The sequence below is a fragment of the Cryptosporidium ubiquitum genome (genome assembly GCF_001865345.1).
Source record: "Cryptosporidium ubiquitum isolate 39726 chromosome Unknown contig_4, whole genome shotgun sequence".
Classification (NCBI taxonomy): domain Eukaryota; phylum Apicomplexa; class Conoidasida; order Eucoccidiorida; family Cryptosporidiidae; genus Cryptosporidium; species Cryptosporidium ubiquitum.
This window is the reverse complement of record NW_021639820.1, coordinates 798,835-816,806: the sequence shown is the minus strand read 5'-3', so window position 1 is coordinate 816,806 and position 17,972 is coordinate 798,835. Positions and strand designations below refer to the sequence as shown.

General features: G+C 30.9%; 9 protein-coding genes across 9 annotated transcripts; 3 read left to right on the top strand and 6 right to left on the bottom strand.

Annotated features, from left to right (window-relative positions):
- Positions 1-45: 45 nt before the first annotated feature.
- Positions 46-1,406, bottom strand: cubi_02490 (WD-40 repeat protein; the record flags this gene model as incomplete). Its single annotated transcript, XM_029019501.1, has 2 exons — positions 46-1,246; positions 1,312-1,406. The coding sequence occupies 2 exons, from the start codon at positions 1,404-1,406 to the stop codon at positions 46-48; spliced, it is 1,296 nt and encodes a 431-aa protein (XP_028874622.1).
- An 893-nt stretch (positions 1,407-2,299) lies between these two features.
- cubi_02489 (uncharacterized protein) lies at positions 2,300-3,193 on the bottom strand (the record flags this gene model as incomplete). The annotated part of the gene is made up of 2 exons (XM_029019500.1): positions 2,300-2,363; positions 2,445-3,193. The coding sequence occupies 2 exons, from the start codon at positions 3,191-3,193 to the stop codon at positions 2,300-2,302; spliced, it is 813 nt and encodes a 270-aa protein (XP_028874621.1).
- A 468-nt stretch (positions 3,194-3,661) lies between these two features.
- Positions 3,662-4,930, top strand: cubi_02488 (26s proteasome regulatory subunit Rpn6-like PINT domain-containing protein; the record flags this gene model as incomplete). The annotated part of the gene is made up of 1 exon (XM_029019499.1): positions 3,662-4,930. One exon carries the CDS (start codon positions 3,662-3,664, stop codon positions 4,928-4,930), a length of 1,269 nt encoding a protein of 422 aa, XP_028874620.1.
- Positions 4,931-5,288: 358 nt separating this feature from the next.
- cubi_02487 (uncharacterized protein) lies at positions 5,289-6,116 on the bottom strand (the record flags this gene model as incomplete). The annotated part of the gene is made up of 1 exon (XM_029019498.1): positions 5,289-6,116. One exon carries the CDS (start codon positions 6,114-6,116, stop codon positions 5,289-5,291), a length of 828 nt encoding a protein of 275 aa, XP_028874619.1.
- A 480-nt stretch (positions 6,117-6,596) lies between these two features.
- Positions 6,597-9,320, top strand: cubi_02486 (myotubularin related protein; the record flags this gene model as incomplete). Its single annotated transcript, XM_029019497.1, has 1 exon — positions 6,597-9,320. One exon carries the CDS (start codon positions 6,597-6,599, stop codon positions 9,318-9,320), a length of 2,724 nt encoding a protein of 907 aa, XP_028874618.1.
- An 891-nt stretch (positions 9,321-10,211) lies between these two features.
- Positions 10,212-11,825, bottom strand: cubi_02485 (pseudouridylate synthase; the record flags this gene model as incomplete). The annotated part of the gene is made up of 1 exon (XM_029019496.1): positions 10,212-11,825. One exon carries the CDS (start codon positions 11,823-11,825, stop codon positions 10,212-10,214), a length of 1,614 nt encoding a protein of 537 aa, XP_028874617.1.
- Positions 11,826-11,985: 160 nt separating this feature from the next.
- Positions 11,986-13,106, bottom strand: cubi_02484 (endopeptidase; the record flags this gene model as incomplete). Its single annotated transcript, XM_029019495.1, has 2 exons — positions 11,986-12,906; positions 12,975-13,106. 2 exons carry the CDS (start codon positions 13,104-13,106, stop codon positions 11,986-11,988), a joined length of 1,053 nt encoding a protein of 350 aa, XP_028874616.1.
- Positions 13,107-13,685: 579 nt separating this feature from the next.
- cubi_02483 (uncharacterized protein) lies at positions 13,686-14,594 on the bottom strand (the record flags this gene model as incomplete). The annotated part of the gene is made up of 1 exon (XM_029019494.1): positions 13,686-14,594. The coding sequence occupies one exon, from the start codon at positions 14,592-14,594 to the stop codon at positions 13,686-13,688; it is 909 nt and encodes a 302-aa protein (XP_028874615.1).
- A 464-nt stretch (positions 14,595-15,058) lies between these two features.
- Positions 15,059-16,945, top strand: cubi_02482 (uncharacterized protein; the record flags this gene model as incomplete). Its single annotated transcript, XM_029019493.1, has 1 exon — positions 15,059-16,945. The coding sequence occupies one exon, from the start codon at positions 15,059-15,061 to the stop codon at positions 16,943-16,945; it is 1,887 nt and encodes a 628-aa protein (XP_028874614.1).
- Between the last annotated feature and the right edge of the window lie 1,027 nt (positions 16,946-17,972).

Sequence of the window (17,972 nt, the reverse complement as noted above, 5' to 3'; positions counted from 1 at the left end):
CTATTATTGATATTAATATTATTTTGAAAATTTTTTTTTTCTTAACTACATTCTTACATCCCATAATAAGCATCTTCCATCGTCCCCTGTAGATACCATTCTTAAAACATTGTTTCCTTGAAATCCAAATTCTACAATTTTCATAGATAATATTCCACTTTTATGCCCTTTTAGAATTCTGACATTTTCTCCTGTTCTGTAATCCCATAATCTAATAGTCCCGTCCAAACAACCAGTTGCTATTAAAGTATTGTTTCTATCCCCTCCCCAACTAATACTAGTAATACCAGGTAATACTCCATTGGAATGCTCCAATTCATTGTTCTTCATTGCAAAGTTTTCTCTATTGTACTCGTAATTCCAAATAATTAGTTCTCCATTCATATCACCTGTGGCCAATAAAGGATCTTCCATATTATTGATGAATTCAATACAGTCTAGAGAATTATTGTGTCTTTTATTTAAGCTTAGAATTTTACCAGTCTCAGATTGGATTAAAGAAAATAGACCATTAGTGAGACCAACAGCTAGCAATGGATTTTTTTTATGACTTCTCATTGAAACTATACCCAATTCATCCAAATATGATGAATCTCCGGTATTATTTTCTACAAAGCTATTTCTTGTAATTTTGTGCAAGCTTTCTCCATTTTTTGGATTCCATATGATTACACTTCCATCTAGAGATCCTGTACACGCTATTTTACCTTCATTACTAAAATCACCACATGTAATACTATCCCCGTGGCCTGACAATACAGATAATACTCTTCCATCTGAAACCATCCAGAGCCATCCTGTTCCATCTACTCCACCTCCAAGTATACACGGTCCACGAGGATGCCACCGTATAAATTCCAACTCATCAGATGGACCCTCTAAAATTGAAATTAGCTGACCTTCATTTGAAGCCTCGTTTCCATAAACTCTTACAGTTCCATCACAACCTCCTGTTGCAAAATATTTTCCATCTACTGAATAAGAAACACATGAAACGGTGTCTGTATGGCCTTCAAATAACTTTTCAAAACCTAAGTTAATTTTTTCAACCATAAGGTTATTAGCATCCATAGGATTTACTGGTAGGTTGGATAAATATGCTTTATCGTCGCACCCTCCGTATAATATTCTACCTCTTCTTGTAGGATCTATATCTAGACAACAAATCGGTGAGTCAATTGATAAGATTGTAGCTGACGACTCATCAGATACGTCAAAAAGTGGCATTTCTTCGTCTTCTTCGTCTCTAAAAGTTTTATTTTAATCAAGTTTTACATCATTGAAATGTCAACAATATTATTTTGAACCTACCTGTCAAGGTCATCTCCAGAAACTATTAATACTGGATCATCATCCATACCAACATATTCTTCATCAGAGATATTTGAATCTATTTCCATTTCCATGTTTAATTTTGAAATAAACGAATTTCTGACTTTTTTCTTTTTTTAACACTATTTAAACTTTTCCTCTGCTAAATGTCAAGCTTAAACTTTAATTAATGTGTTGTAGTTTCCCGCCCAGTACAAAATATTAAATTACTTTTCATTTTAAAATAAGGAAAAAAATTATACCTGGTTTATTACGATGTAAATATTATAAATTGATTAATCCCATTTGATTCCTGTTTGAAATATTAAACTATGCCAAAATGATTATTTTTTTAATCTCCCAATCTTTTTTTAAAACTAAATACTATGTTTTATTATATTATTGCACTCTGGAAGTTGTTCTAATTAAATATTTATCCAATTGCCAATAATCTTTTTAATTTGGACTAGTTTATTGAAAATAACAGTTGTAGCTTTATTCTAACTTCTTATCAATTTTTTAGATAATAATGAGCATGTTTTTGTTTTGAATCTTATATTATTTTTGTCTCATTCTCAATAATATATTTTCTAATAATTAAATGCCCCCACTCTTCTCACTTATACTCCTCTGCTACTTACATGCAATTTTTACACACATAAATGCAATTTTGTATACCGGTATGACAACTTCCACATGCAAAAATTTTAAAAATGGTTTTGCATGTCATCAATGATTTAGTACCGGCGTTTGTGTGAACAAATCACATGTGGATAAAACATTTCAATGATAAAGACAATATCAATAATTAAATACAAGGAAAAAAATCAAAATTAGTGAATAATTTTAAAGAATAATTTAAGGTAAAAAATGAGGATTTTTTTTAGTTTACTTGCTAACAAAACAAGTTAAGAGGTGTGTAAAATTGCAAATAAAAAAAAGGCCCGATGAAATAAATGAGCATTCATTTGTTTGGATTAAATTTGGATTAATGAATATGAAGACCACAGTTGAAAAATCCTGGATATTGTCGGATTCTATAATCTTTGAAACTTTTCGCCACCTGTAGTTATGGAGGTCAAGTTAAATTCGAATTTTAAACTAGTATAATGAAATATGGAAATGCAACTTACTTTGTGGAATTCAGAATAAATTTTGAAGCGGATGCATTGTTTAAAAACAAATATTCGTCATCTAATATTTTAGTGTATCTTCCCGTAATAATAGTCGAGGAATTTGAAGTTGAAGTACTTTCAGGCGTAAAAAATATAATCTGAAGATTATTCAAATTGGCTAAAGTTTGCTCAGCCTGACCATTTTGGTAAAACAATGAAAGAAACAAATATAGCTCTTGGATATTCATGAATTTCATAGATGAAAGTGGTGTGTAAATATTTGGAAATAAAATCTCATTCTCATCTTGAGTATTATTCTTATTTAATTGGTAATTTCTCAGCTTTATTTGTTCACGACGAAGCTTGTTAATGTTATAAAGTAAAAGGTTCTCAAGTTCTGATCTAGATTGCGCAAAATTTGTCATTTTATCTTGCAGCAAAGATCTTTCAGAGTTTTTATTTCTTTTCCTAAATGGTGAATATGAGTCTCCAATATGTTCAGAATGGTTTCCATCTATAGAATCTAGCTCTGGACTTTTACTTAACCTATTTATTGAGATCTTATTGCGAATTTTATCAGCAATATCACCAATTTGAACCTCATTTTCACTTTCAAATGGCTTTTTATTACCATTAATAAACCGAAATCTATTCAAGGCTGAAACTTTGCTAATTTGAACTCTTAAAGAGTCGATCAATGACGAGGATTGTTTATCTCCACTTTCCTTGTTTTCCCCATGGTTTTCCTTTCTACTTTGATATTTCATATTTAATCAAGTTCAAATTATTAAAAAAACTCTTAAAGCATACTTTCACCCCAAGTATTCTACAAAAAAGAGCTGCATTTTACATCAAATTATCCTGGAAAATTAAAACAACAATATTCTCATAATCTAAGCATGTTAATCTATTTTCAATATTCAGAGAACAGTACATTTATTTATTACGTGGGGTTTGTTTTGGCGCGCCCAATATGCATCTTAAGCCAATAAAATTCACTGAGAATAAATATGGGTATATAAATAATAGAGGCAAAAAAAAAGAGAAAAATAGAAATTAATATTAACAACAATTTTTTTGAAAATTAAAAATTTTATACACATCAAAATTATTTCTTCAAGTTAAACAGATCTGGAGGCAATCAGAAAAATAAAAACGTGTGAGTGATTCAATCTTCAATTCAAATAGCAGCCCCCCTTTTTATGAAAACTTAAACCAGGGATTGAGCAGTAATAATGGAAGCAAGCATTAAGAAAGATTTCGAGAAGGCCAAGTCTCTTACTGAGAGTGATTTCAAATCATCCATTTCAATACTAATCGAGTTGATTAATAAGGACAACTTAAGTGAAATAGAAGATGGGGCCAAGATTCAAGAACAGGCAATATATATGTTAGGAGAGATATATATGAAAAAAGGTATGGCAAAGGAATTAAAAGAATTTATCGAGGCTATTAGGCCAATAATAGGTGGCCTACCAAAAGCTAGGGTTGCAAAAATTATTCGAAATTTAATGGACATGATGTCTAAAATTCCAGATACTGAGATGTTACAGGAACAGCTATGCTTAGATTGTATTGAGTGGTGTTTAGAAGAAAAGCGTACATTTTTGAGACATAGAATTACTGCTCGTCTGGCAATGGTATACTTGAATTCCAATCAATTTGTTAAAGGCTTGGACTATATTGAAAAATTGATTAAAGAAATTAAAAAGGTCGATGATAAAATTTTATTAGTTGAAGTTTACTTGATAGAAAGCAAATTGGAGTATAGAATTCGAAACTTACCCAAGTCTAAAGCAGCTTTGACTGCTGCCAGAACCAATGCTAACTCTATTCACTGCCCTCCTTTGTTGCAGGCAGATATAGATCTCCAATCTGGTATTATTCTTGCTGATGAAGGAGATTTTAAGACATCATTTTCATACTTTTATGAAGCTTTTGAAGCATTTAATATTGCTAATGATGAAAGAGCACTACAATCACTAAAGTATATGCTACTATCAAAGATCATGTCCCAACAAACCAATAACTTGGCTTCTTTACTTTCTGGAAAAAATAAAGTTAAGTTCCAAATGAGAGAAGTTGAAGCTTTGAAGATGGTTGCATCATGCTGCGAAAATAGATCTTTAAGTATGTTTGAGGATGTTTTGAAAACTTATGAGATTGAGCTGAGTAGTGATATGGTCGTTCACAAACACATTAATGATTTGTATGAGAGTTTAATGGAACAGAATATTTTAAGGATTTTGGAATCTTATTCTCACATTGAAATTTCTCAGCTCGCTAAATTCCTAAACCTTCCTTCCAAAAGAGTTTACTCTAAGATTATTGATATGATTTTGAACAAAACAATACAAGGAAATATTGATCAAAGGAGCGAAGTTCTCACTATTTTTGATGAGAATCAGAACTCAAGTTTGATGATTCCAGAGTTGATTTCTACATTCGACAATCTTTCCAATGTTGTTGACGTTTTATATGAAAAAGCCACTAAGGCTATATAATAAAGAAAGAGAAAAAAGTCAACCAGTTTTGTGGAGTCTATTAGTTCTCCTATTAAGGACCCAAATTTATTGAATTATTTATATATCAATATTATTACTTTTCAAGGCAAGATTACAACTTTCTAATGGCAACTTAACAATTATTTAGAAAAAGTTTTGTTTTCTTTTTGCTCTTTTTTCATTCCCTCTTTTCTTAAATTCTGGCACTACCTTAGGTTAAAATGACTATATATATATATATATCTAGGATATTATGAGAAATTATATAGGATTTATAAACTATTGGAGATAAAATAAAGAAAAAAATCAAACTATGATTACTACAAACCTATGTCTTTCGAACCCAACCTTCCGGAGTTTAGTCCGAACCCAGCCTAAATCCTCTTCCAGAAAAGGCTCTGGGCTGAGAAGAATTTCCAGTTAATGGATTGAAGAAGGATTCACTTCTGTTGGCGTTTGGATTAGGGTAATTAATTACGTTGGGATGACCATTTAAAGCTGAAAAGTCATAAATGTATTTCTTAATCAAAAAAGAAGAATAGTCAACAAAGCTGTCAACTTGCTTTGGAGTTCTTGTAAGGAAGTTGTTTGTGCTGTTCTCAAATATAATATCTCTCAAGTAGTAGTAAGAGTGCCCAGCCAATAGCCCAATCAAGTCGTCTATCAACGAGTTACCTGTCAAAACATCCAAAAACAATAGTGCATAAGGCAGTTGATAAGCTTGTAGTGTAAACCCCCAAATACTTACTGGAGAAGTTGGGAACTTTTTACTCCAATAATAAATAATACTGAAAATCAAAGATGAACCTCCAATTCTTCTTCCTGTGGGGTACTCAAAAGCAGTACCTATTACATTAATAGCCGTCATTAAAATCAATATAAAGTATAGATAAGACCCTGAAGTGGAGCCAACTGAACCACTCTTCTCCAATTTTGATGAAAATGATGTAAACATCCATTGGCTCATAACCCATCCTAAGCTGAATGGTCCCACAAAAAAGAAGCTTGTAATAAATCTCCAGATCTGAGCCTTACGAAAAATATATTCCCAGTCAAAAATAATATACCATGGATTCAGCATCCCAAAAGTTATTAGCAAAGTTGAAAAAAATGTTATTGTTAGGATGCTTCTCGTAATAGGAGGTAAGTTCTTATACCAACCTTGTGGAGATGAATCATTAAACATCTTTCCTTTTCTCTTCCTCTTTCTTCTATTTTAAAACAATCTTTTTTAATAATTTAATTTTTTTTTTAATATAATTTTTTAAAAAAAATTAACACGTCATTAACGGTATATAACTTTTTTGCTTTTATGTCATTTTCTCTCCCATTATAGAAAATATTTTCATCATATATTAATGTGGGGGAGTTTGGCGCCAAAATACCCAAAAAATATTTATATAAATAATTAACCAATAGATTTATTGAAAATAGGTCTCGTAATATATAAGGCATTAATTGGAGTGTTAGCTGGATGATTTAAAGAAACTTGGAGTTTGTAAATATTGTTTAATGAGATTTATGGTGAGTTGAGTGGGATTGTAAAATTCAAAAGTTAATTTAGATTTGGGTAAAAGGTAAATCCAATTACTTTTTCAATTATTTAGTGCTTTCTTAAAACAATTAATTAATATTGGAGTTTAAAGTTTTGAGCAATTTTTCCGAGATGAATGAGGAATTAAGTAGTATTCATGCTGAAAATGACTCTACTGATAAATTATATAGCTCAGTATATAGAGGGAGTGAGGAAATAAGTTTTCAGTCATTGGAAGCTGGGAATGATCCTCTTTCAATTTATAAGCAGGTTTCATCTTTGAATGATAGCTTTGAGGAGAGAGATCAAAGCTTGAATTTGCAGTATCCGAACTTTGATATGGATAAAAAGTCAATTAATAAGACTTTGGAAGATCTTTCACTATTTAATCCATTCCCAAACACACAAGAAAAACCAGTTGAGGTTAAATCTTCATTGGTTTCTCCAAAAATAGTCCCAGAAGACCGTAGTAACGACGGAAATCCCAATCCAAATATGAGTAAACCCAGTTCAAATCTGAGAACAACCACAAGTGTTTCAGGTTTATTTTCTTTTGCAAATACAGTGACCCAAAACATTAGTTCTCAGATACAGAACGCACTAAGAGAGACAACCTCAAACATCATAGTGAGTAATGGGACTAGCCATAAAGTACAAGATCCCTCTAGATGGTCAAAGATTCTTTCCAAGATTTACCAGAATAAAGGGCCAGTTTCAAATTCAAGTCTAGAAATCTGTGAGGCTGATGCAGAGAACATAACTAAAAATATGAATATTTCACTGTTTCCTGGAGAAAAGCTTGTTTTATTTAATAAGGAATGTGGAATTTCTGCTCAAGGTTTGGCAGACCCAATCTTTGGATCTTTAATCATGACTAACTTTAGGATCATTCTTGCTCCTCTTTTTCAAAAGAATGCTAAAAACAGAGCATTAACAATAATTAAAAGATTTTTAGTATCTTGGATGTACAAATCAGGTTTTCTTCATATTCCAATTAATTCAATAATTCATGTTGGGGTGAGCTCTGTGGCAGGTAATAACGAGCAAAATGGAGCTTGTCAGGAGGGTAATATTAGTAATGTAGCACCAGGACAGTATATTGGGAATAACTTAAATCTGGTAGGATCATTAGGGGCAATAGGAGGTGGGCCAGGAATTTGCCAGAACAACCAAAGTAATGTGAATTCCAAAAGCTGTACTTACACATTGGATATTTCAACCAAAGATTTGAGATCCATCCAAGTTTTAGTGATGAGTTCTGAGCAGGATAAAAAGCTAACTCAAAGTATTATTCAAAATACTTTGAATGAGACTTTACCAAGAAACTTGTTTTCATATATTTTTAAGGAGAATTTTGAAAGTTTGCCATTATTTCCCTCTCTAAATGGTATTTTTGAATTTGATATCTTTAAAGAATACAGCAGGCAGGGAGTTCCAATATCAGGAGATCTTTCGAATGGAAATGTCTCAAGATTCCCTCTAAGATTCACAAATGTGAACCAAAACTTTGAGCTATGTTCATCTTACCCAAGGATATTGGTGGTACCTGAAAGCATATCAGACTCTCAGCTAATTAAAGTAGCAGCATTCAGGTCAAAAGGAAGAATCCCAATTTTAAGTTGGACAAATCCAGATTTAAAGTGTACTCTTTGGAGATCTAGCCAACCAAAATCTGCTTTTAAGAGATGCATTGAAGATGAGATAATGATCACAACCCTTTCTAGCTTTTACAAAAATAATGGAGACCCCCAAGAAGAAAGACCTTTTTCAATACTTGATGCTAGACCAAAACTGAATGCATTTGCTAATAAGGCAACAGGAGCGGGATTTGAGAATATTGATTACTATAAACACTGCAAATTAGAGTTTCTGAATATTGAGAATATCCACAAAGTTCGCGATTCTTGGAATAAGATGGCTTTGGTAATTCAAAAATTCTCCAGCCAGGATTTACCAGTTGTTAATCCAAATTTTGACAAGGCCATTGATTTACTTAATCAAGAAAATATTACTTCTGCTCAAGCTCAATCTGTGCTTTCTTCTCTCAATAGAATGAACAACTCAGAGAATTTGGTAGGTTTAAAGTTGATCTCAGAAATAGATTCGACTGGATGGTATGATCTAATTAGCATGATTCTCGCATCTTCAAATAAAATTGTTGACCAACTAATTAGGGAAAAGGGAGTTTTAGTACACTGTAGTGATGGGTGGGATAGGACTTCACAACTAATTGCACTTGCAATGCTTTGTATAGACCCTTATTACAGAACAATTAAAGGATTCCTTTCACTTATAGAAAAAGAATTCATTCTTTCTGGGCACAAATTTCATTCCAGATCTGGAACTCCTGGCAAGGGATCTTGTTTAGATAAAGAATCCGAGAGATCTCCAATATTCATCCAATGGTTAGATTGTGTTTATCAATGTTATACTCAGTTTCCAACAGAATTCCAGTTTCATCCAAACCTATTGATTATTATTGCTGATCACTTAAACAATGGTTTATTTGGGAATTTCCATTGTGACAATGAATATGAGAGATCCAGTATTCACTCTAGAGATCTCACAGTTTCTTTATGGGATGCAATCATATACTCAATTCAAAATAAATCCAAAGAAAACTTAGAAAGTGGGCAAAGTGAACCACTTCTGTCTCTGAGTTCCTGTGCTATTTTCCATAAGGAGCTTATAAATCCTTTCTATAATCCCACACATACAAAAATCAAGACGCATGCTGACGTACTTATTCTGGATTCTTCTTCCTTTGGAATTGCTCCTTGGATGCCTTTTTGGTTTAGATTCACTCCTATTAATTCAAAGACGGTATCTAATCCACTTTTATATAGTAATTGTTAATTATTTGTTAATTTCTCTAAGTTTTTCTCTTAACTTTGTACTGTCAAGTTACTTGTAGACCAATCAAAACTTCTTATTCAGTTTCTTGAATTATCCAAGGTACTGATTTGAGTTATGCTAACTGTTACATTTGATTATATTTAGTAAATATATTTAGTTAACTTGTTTTATCTGTAAATGAGACTCTGCACAAATTTTGTTTATTTTCACATATATACAATAAGCCATTATAAAGCCGGTTCTACGATGTAAGGAGCTATAGTCTAGCGGTAGGACCCCGGATTTTGATTCCGGTAGCCTGGGTTCGATTCCCAGTAGCTCCTCTTAACCGCGGGTGCGCAAGAGCGCGCTGCTTTTTCCTCGTACCAAGGAAAAAGTACTTGAAGTTGTTTTTTAATTAGTCACTCGGAGTAAAATTGAGAAACAGAGAGAATAGTGTTGATTTATTCTTTCCCACCCTCGCTCCTCTCTGTCTATGTTTCTTCTCCAAATCTTTCTTTTAACTCAGGCCAAAAACTTCATTTAGGCAGATACATAGCATTCGCAGATAGATTATATTTATAATGCATGCAAAGTATTTATTAATATGTATTAATGGGCCAAGCTCGTAATTATGTTCTCTTAAAATTATATGAAATATTTGGCCTATATATCTTGAATATATATATTTACCCATAGAAAGAAAATTCGGAATCCTGTAGATTCTCAGTAAAAACTCAAAGTTAAATACTGAGAATAAGTAGTAGAATAATTAAAAATAATCTATCTATATAATATCTAACTAATTAGGAAGAACGAAAAATGGAGTTTTTTCTACTGTAATTAAGAGATATGAATTTGTTATCTTGAAATTCATTTTAATCATTTATCAGTAGTTAAAGAATGCTCTAGTTAGTGAATATTCAATACATCCAATTGAACAATAATAACATTTAGCTTTTCTTCATCAGAGCATTTTCCAGGTAAAAATTCTCGAATCAAATCTCCTAGACTTGGAGAAGTTCTCCCAAGATCTCCATTTACAAATTCCTTAATGTATGTGCCAGATTGTGCTAATAAATCCAAAATAAAGTAATTTTCATTGATAGGAAAAATCATTAAATCATATATTTTACGATCCCTATCAATATTTGGTCTTCGATGTAAAACTCGAACAGGAGTTCTTTGGTTAAGGAGAATTGGAAACTTAAGATTCTCTGAAATTTTGCAATGTTCATTGTTATAAATTGGAGTAGATGTGTAACAAATACAACGGTATGACTTTCGCTTTTCGTTAACTTCTTTATTCATTTTCTGAACAGAATTAGAATCAGAGAAATTTAAGACTGAAATTTCAAGTCTAGAATTTGATTTCTCTTTGATGGTATCTTTAAATAATTGAATAAAACTTTCTTTCGAGTAGTATTTAAAGCGTTGCTTTGAATCCAAAAACTCGACATTATTTGGGTAAAATAAGTAGTGATGATTTAGAATATTACCAATTTCTATTGCAAAGGGTCTTCCTGTTGGTGTTATTAATTCTTTGTCATAGGTTTGTCTTGAAGAACAGTTATCTCTATTTTGATTACTGTATTCGCTTTTATATGTATCGAGATCACGGTCAAAAACCGCATTAGCATGTTTTCCAAGCATCCTAACATCAACATCCTCTCTGCCAGATGAAGAAAATATAAATTTCTCAAAATGAATTAATTCTTTCAAGGAATTCGAAAGAATCTCTTCAATAGAAGTGTCAACAATTATTTTGTTTTTGTCTTGATCTGAAAATCCCCACTTCGATTGGGATATTCTTCTTGAGAGCTTTATATAACGGCCTAGTAAATAAACGTTCTTCCACACATAAGAGACAACAATAGAAAACATAAATCCTTCAGAATGTTCCAAATTTGCTGGCATTTTACTTGAAAAAACGAATTTTATATACAAATCACTGTTTTGGTTTAGCCTTAAAGAATGGACTTGATTCTGGGGAATATCCAAATTCATATCCACACTAATGGGTATTTGATTTAATAATAAGTTTCTCAGGCAACTTTTCAAGCTAAAGCACATATCCTGATCTGAATTAAGCCTTAGCTCTGGAGTTAATTCAATGGAAATCCCTGCTTCTGTAACTTTCAATCCACTATTATAAGAAACTGCAGCAGCTAAAACTTCGCTAAAAACTTCTCCCAAATATCCTTTAATGGGTTCATATTTGTTCTCAGCATTCAAATTGTCTTTTTTGTATATGGCATAAGTACTTATTGAACCTGACTCAGAGTCTTGAACTGCGATAAATTTATTAGATTGTCTACGCCTGGCTTTCTTAACTTCATTTGGAACCTTAAAAATACAATAATTGGATTGGTTATCAATTAGTAGTAGATCTTTGCAACAATTGCATCTTTTTTGATCATTAATTGATGATGAGTAAACTGAAACAGCATCTTTACTTCCAAATTTAAAATCTTCAGTATTGAATGAAGTCTTTCTAATTGTGCATCTCCAACATAAATTGTTCATTTCTGTGATCCTTAATTATCCAAAATTTCATTAATTTTTCATTATAACCGTACCATTAAAATTTGGTGTTTTTTCCTTCTATTTCCATTAAATTAAAAATTAGAAATATCAAAATTGACAGTTGGCGCCATTTGGCATTTAATATGAGGTTTTTGTTAGATTACTTTCTCCATAATATCTCAACCTGATCGGTTCTAAACCTTTGAGATACCGCAGAATCTTCTATTTTTGTAGTAATATTCTTCATGTATGCTAATAGTCCTGTATGAGCAATCATTGCTCCATTATCAATACAATAACTATCGTCCATACTACATACGATAGCTCCTCTGTCCTCTGCCATTTGTTCCATCATTTCGATTAACCTTAAATTGCATCCCACGCCTCCCACTAATAGTATTGAATCTGAGTCCAACAGACTGATTGCTCTTTCAGTAACTTCAATTAACATTGCAAAAAGAGTTTCCTGTAAAGAAAAGCAGAAATCTTGATAAAAAGATTGCAATTCTTGTTCATTATTTTTGAGTTCCTTTTGTTTTTCTGAGATGAGTTCTTCTCCGAATGTCAGGATTCCGGAAAATGATAAATCCATACCTTTAACGACATAAGGTAGTGAAATCAAATTTTTTCCTTTTTTCGCCATTTGTTCAATATGGTATCCTGCAGCAGGATAATTTTCAAGTTTCATGATTCTTGCAAATCTGTCAATGCAATTCCCAATTGCAATATCCAAAGTTTCTCCTAAAATTTTGTATCTTTTATTAGAATAACCTATTATTTGGGTATTCCCTCCTGACGCATAAAGTACTATGGGATTTTCAACTTTGGTCACAAGTCTTCCCATTTCAATATGTGCCACGCAATGGTTAACACCAATTAAAGGCTTCTTCCAAAGCCTACTCAACATTCTTGCAACTAGGGCTCCAACTGCTAAAGGTGCACCCATTCCTGGCCCCTGTGTAAATGAAATGATTGAAATTGAATTTTTATTTAATCCTGATTTTTCCAAAGCAAGCTTAACCAAATGTAAAATGTTATTTTTATGAAATTCAGCAGTTTCTCTGGGTAAAAATCCCGAACCCTAAAATTAATCCAAGTTATTAAAAGTTAAATATAGAAATAAATCACCATCATTTTAGTAAAACTTACAGGTGGTCCCACATAAGTCATTTTTTCATTTGCTAGAATTTCCCCTTTAGATGTCACTATCCCTACTCCCACCTTGTTTGCACTTGATTCAATTCCAAGGGAAATCAGAAACTGATCATTAGACCCATTCATGGATTTAGTATTTCAATTTCGAACAATTTCTTTAAGTTATTTATCTATATTTTATTCAAAACGTAAAAATAGCATTTGAAATATCAATCAAAGCTTTCAGCGGTAATATTTTATAGGGTAAATGTCATTTTTACCTTTGGTTGAAAATATTTTTCAAATTATTATACATCTTTTACTTATTATTGTTTTAGTTTTAACCAAGAAAAGATTGCTTTTAGAATTCCAAATTTAAACTGTATTTTTTCAATAACTTAATATAGACTTTATTATGTTTACTCTACATGTTCCTTCTTATTTTTAATGAGTTCTTATTTCTATATTTTCTAATCAAAATTTTCTGAGAAATAAGTTTATTTTACACTTAAGACTCATTTTCACTCATATTTGCGCCTTCAAATTTCTAAATACCGTTGTTTGCATGCATTTTATATGTTTACTTGCTTATACCGGTCATCCACATGCAATTAATAATTACGTGTATTGTTAAAAAAAAAAATTGAAGTCAACTTAGAAAAAACAAAAAGCCGAATAATTGAGGAAATAATAATCTATGAATTAAAGATATAAAAACTAAGAAAATTAAGAGTCATTTTCAATCGAATTAAATTCTGAAGTTAAGTGGTCTTTAATTTCATCAACAATAGCACTACAGGAAGCTTCTGCAAGAGAAAATCCTTCTTCAATTCTTTTTGGGTCGTTAAAAAAGTTTCCATTCGCTGACAAATATACAACTTGGTTTCTAATTGTACAAAGACCTATTTCCAAAGTAGAGTAGTTATCTGCCCCAAGGCATGAAATTTCATTATATGTTGGATCAAGAATCATTGAATATTCATCCTCAGTATGGTTTTCTCCTCTTCCATTATATAAAGAATTTGACTTTACTGCAATAATATTTGTTGCTGAAAAAAGTCCAATAATTTCAATTTTTGCATTACATAGAGATAAGCAAGCAGCTGAGATTGCTGCAGAAAAGGCTGATCCATCATCGTCTATAATATAAAAGTAGCAGTCAATACTGCTTCTCTTGTATTTTTCATGGCATATGACTGAGCTTATAACTTTTTCAAGAAGAATTGATTTAATCCTCTCATCAGATTTTATTTCTATGTTATCAGTATTTAATTTGCTTTTAACTAAAGCAGAATCCCTAGAAAAACTTCCAATGGTATATTCCACTGAAACAGACAGTCCATCTTCAGTTGGATTTTGTTTGCATAGGTTTGGGCCATAAATACCACATAAAACCTTTGTATCTCCAATTGAAAAATAGGCTGATCCATCTGCATTTTCAATAACTCCAGTACGAATGGTAATAGGTCTTAGTTCTTCAAACTGTCTATCGTCGTTGCGGATCAAAACATTATTTTCTGGTATTATGTCAAATTTTTCTGGATTTTCTTGTTTTAAAAGTGAGGAATCATTTTTTATTAAATTTCTGATTTCTGAAATCGGAGGTAAAGGAGGAAAGGAATCAAAAACAACCATTATATGAACCAAAATTTATTGCCAAATGCTCAATATATATCAAGTTTTAAGAATTATTGGTGTAATTCTGTCAATAATATGATTATTTAAATGTTAAAAATACTATTTTAATGGGTATATTATAATGGTAATAACTTTAACTTTTGTTTTTTAGTATTATATTATTTTCAAATAAAGTTGAATTGAAAAAAAAACAGTCTCCCGCAATTTCAAAGTAAAAAGCTACTAAATACCAGAATTTATCCAAAAGTTGATAAATAAATTTTTAAAAAGTCCGAATATATTCTGGAAATAGAAGCCTAGAAATTATCCCTTTTTTACCAAAAAATTGAAAATACACAGTGATCACATATTGCAGTGTATTTCTATTCACCAATTAACTTCAAAAACAAACATTCTTTTATATACTTTATATGTATATTTTGGAGTTGAGGAGTTTGGACTGAATACATTCAATCATTAGGATGGAGAACACAGAGGTTATTTGGTGCTCAAGCAGCTATATTAGACCAGAAAATTCAGATTTGGAGAGTGAGCAAAAATCTATTGTTACTGAATCTATACTGGAAACCGAATATAGAATTGTGTCAGCAGAGGATTTAGATGGGGTCCCATTATCTGGAAATGAAAAAGTCTTTGCAGAACAACATCTATGGAGTATTCAACTTAATTCGACTCAAAATTCCAAAATTACGGAATTTCAAGAAAGTATAGTTAAAACAAGTTATTTAGGAAGGCAAATGAAAGATGACAATACAGTTTTTTTCAACAATTGGGGAAAAATAGGAAGAGTTGTTCTTTTCATATACATAACTTTGTTATCTATATTACAAGATATTACAGGAATTGTGATACCAAATTCTATCTACAAGTTAGAATTATCTGGGCCAGAGTTAAATATAGTATCAGAGACTCCAAGTATTGCTCATCTTTATCCATATTATTGGAAATATATATTGGAACCAGCTAGATATATAATATCTATGTTATTCTACTTTATTTGGGGAATTGAACTTACTCCAAAAAAGGAGTTTGATAACAAAGATGAAGATTACAGAGAAAAATCAGTTAGAGAAGAGGGAATTACATGGATACCTCGTACTTTAAATATGGTTCATCCTATTAATCATTTAAATAATCCTAAATGTGGGATTAGTATCTATTCAAAACCAACAGAAAGTACAATCAGAACATGTAAAGGATTACGAACATCTACAAGGGAACACAGAATTATATGCAATTTAACTCAACCTGGTGACAACAACAAAAGGATTAGGTTTGTTGCAATAAGACCAATAGGAAACGTCATAGCAATAGGTTACTCAAATTCCGTGACAATATGGGAATACAAACCTTCAATATTAACTAATGGGAATTCTTCGATAAACCAATTAAGTTCAATTAATGGTGGATTACGATCCTTAAATGAGAATTTAAATTTAAATGGAAAGTGGAATTACATATACTCAGTTGATCTTTTCAAGTTGAATAGTATTTCCTGGTCAAATGATGGTTCATCTCTGTATATTGGAGATGGTTCATCAATAAGAGAATTTTATTATATTTATTTGGTTACACAAGATTCAAAGAAATTGGGTTATCATATCAATTCTGAAAAATTCATTAATAATGGTAATGTTGTTGCAAGAGGACCAACTATAGCACATGACTGTGTTTCAATTGCTGTATCTGGGACATTCTCATTAATAGGGACAATTTGGGAAGGTGGATATTTTAGGATATATGATACATCTACATGGGAAAACATACAAATTATTCACAAGTTTGGATTGAGGTCAAAAACATTTATTCCAAAAGTTGAGTGTGTAGATAATTTGCTTGATAAAGACTCATCAAGCTTCATTTTTGCAGATGATCAAAGTATATATGAGACTTTACTAATTAATCAAGAGTTAACTGAGATAAGAAAATCAAAAATTCTTAATATTGGTTCAATTTCTGAATCTCAGATTTCTAATGGAATAAGACTAAGGGAGCTACCAATTCATTCGAGGAACCGTGAGAAGACTATTTTGAATTTTTCCACAACTTTCCAAAGAGTTGCAATAATATATAAGGAATCCAACATGGTTTGGTTATACTGTTATTTAATGTCCACTGATACTCCTAGTAAACTGATGTTAATTGGAGTTATTCAAGATTTTGGGATTCCCTTGCAAATAAGTATGCAAACTATAAATGAGTCCAATCATCTTGTTTCTGGAACTTTGTTATCCGTCAAATGGCAAAATTTAGACAGATTTAATAGGCAAAACTTCCAAGTTACTCAGAATACTGAAGCTTTACAAGCAACTATTAAGACATATCCTTTATTTCATTATCTACAGTGAATTAATAATAAAGCTAACAAATATCATGTATTCATTTTTGCATTCAACTAAAAGTACACTAGTGATATTGCATGCATGCAATATTCATTATGTTGTATACCGGCAAAGACCACTGGTTTGGGAATTTAACACAAACAACTAAAAACTCTTGAAAGATACACTTACTAAGGATTTTCTGGCCAGCTTTTCAGATCTATCAAGCTATTCGTAAAATGGACGGAGGGATTCTGAATAACTTGGTATCTTATTGAGTCTTTTTGTTAAACTGGTATATACTGACAGAAAGATAAAAAGACATAATGGTAGATAAACAGGCAGATGGAAATCAGACGTGCAAACAGACAATTCAATTCAGTATTGTAAATACATGCAATTTCTTTCACTATTAAATATTGTATATATTGCATACTTAAGTAAATGAATATATATATATTTATATATTTATATATATATATATATATATAAATATAAATATATATATGTATATATATAAATATAAATATATATATGTATATATTCACACTTATTGGTTATGTATAATATATAACATAATAGTGGTTTGCAATGTAATTTATACAATATATATATCTAAATAATACAGAAACTTATACCAAATGTATATTGTTATTATTTAAATATTATACATATTTATATATATATATATATATATATATTATATATTTATATTTATATTTATATGTAATAATGTAAATTTAATGTAAGGTATATACAATTACATATTGGACAATACACAAAGAGACTTAATAATAATAAAGTTTGTGTATACATATTATTAAGTATTACAAATTTGGAAAAAACTAATACATCAAATTAATTAAATAATTTAATTACAATTATTTATAGTAAAGTAACTATTTACTATTTACCAATAATATCAGTAGGAAATCCCAAAATGACTGGATTCGCAAACACAAAACTGGCGCCAAGTACGCGCGTGAGCTTTGAAAATAATATTGAAGATGAAAGTAAAAAGTTTAAAAGCACAAATTAAAAACAATAAACTTCA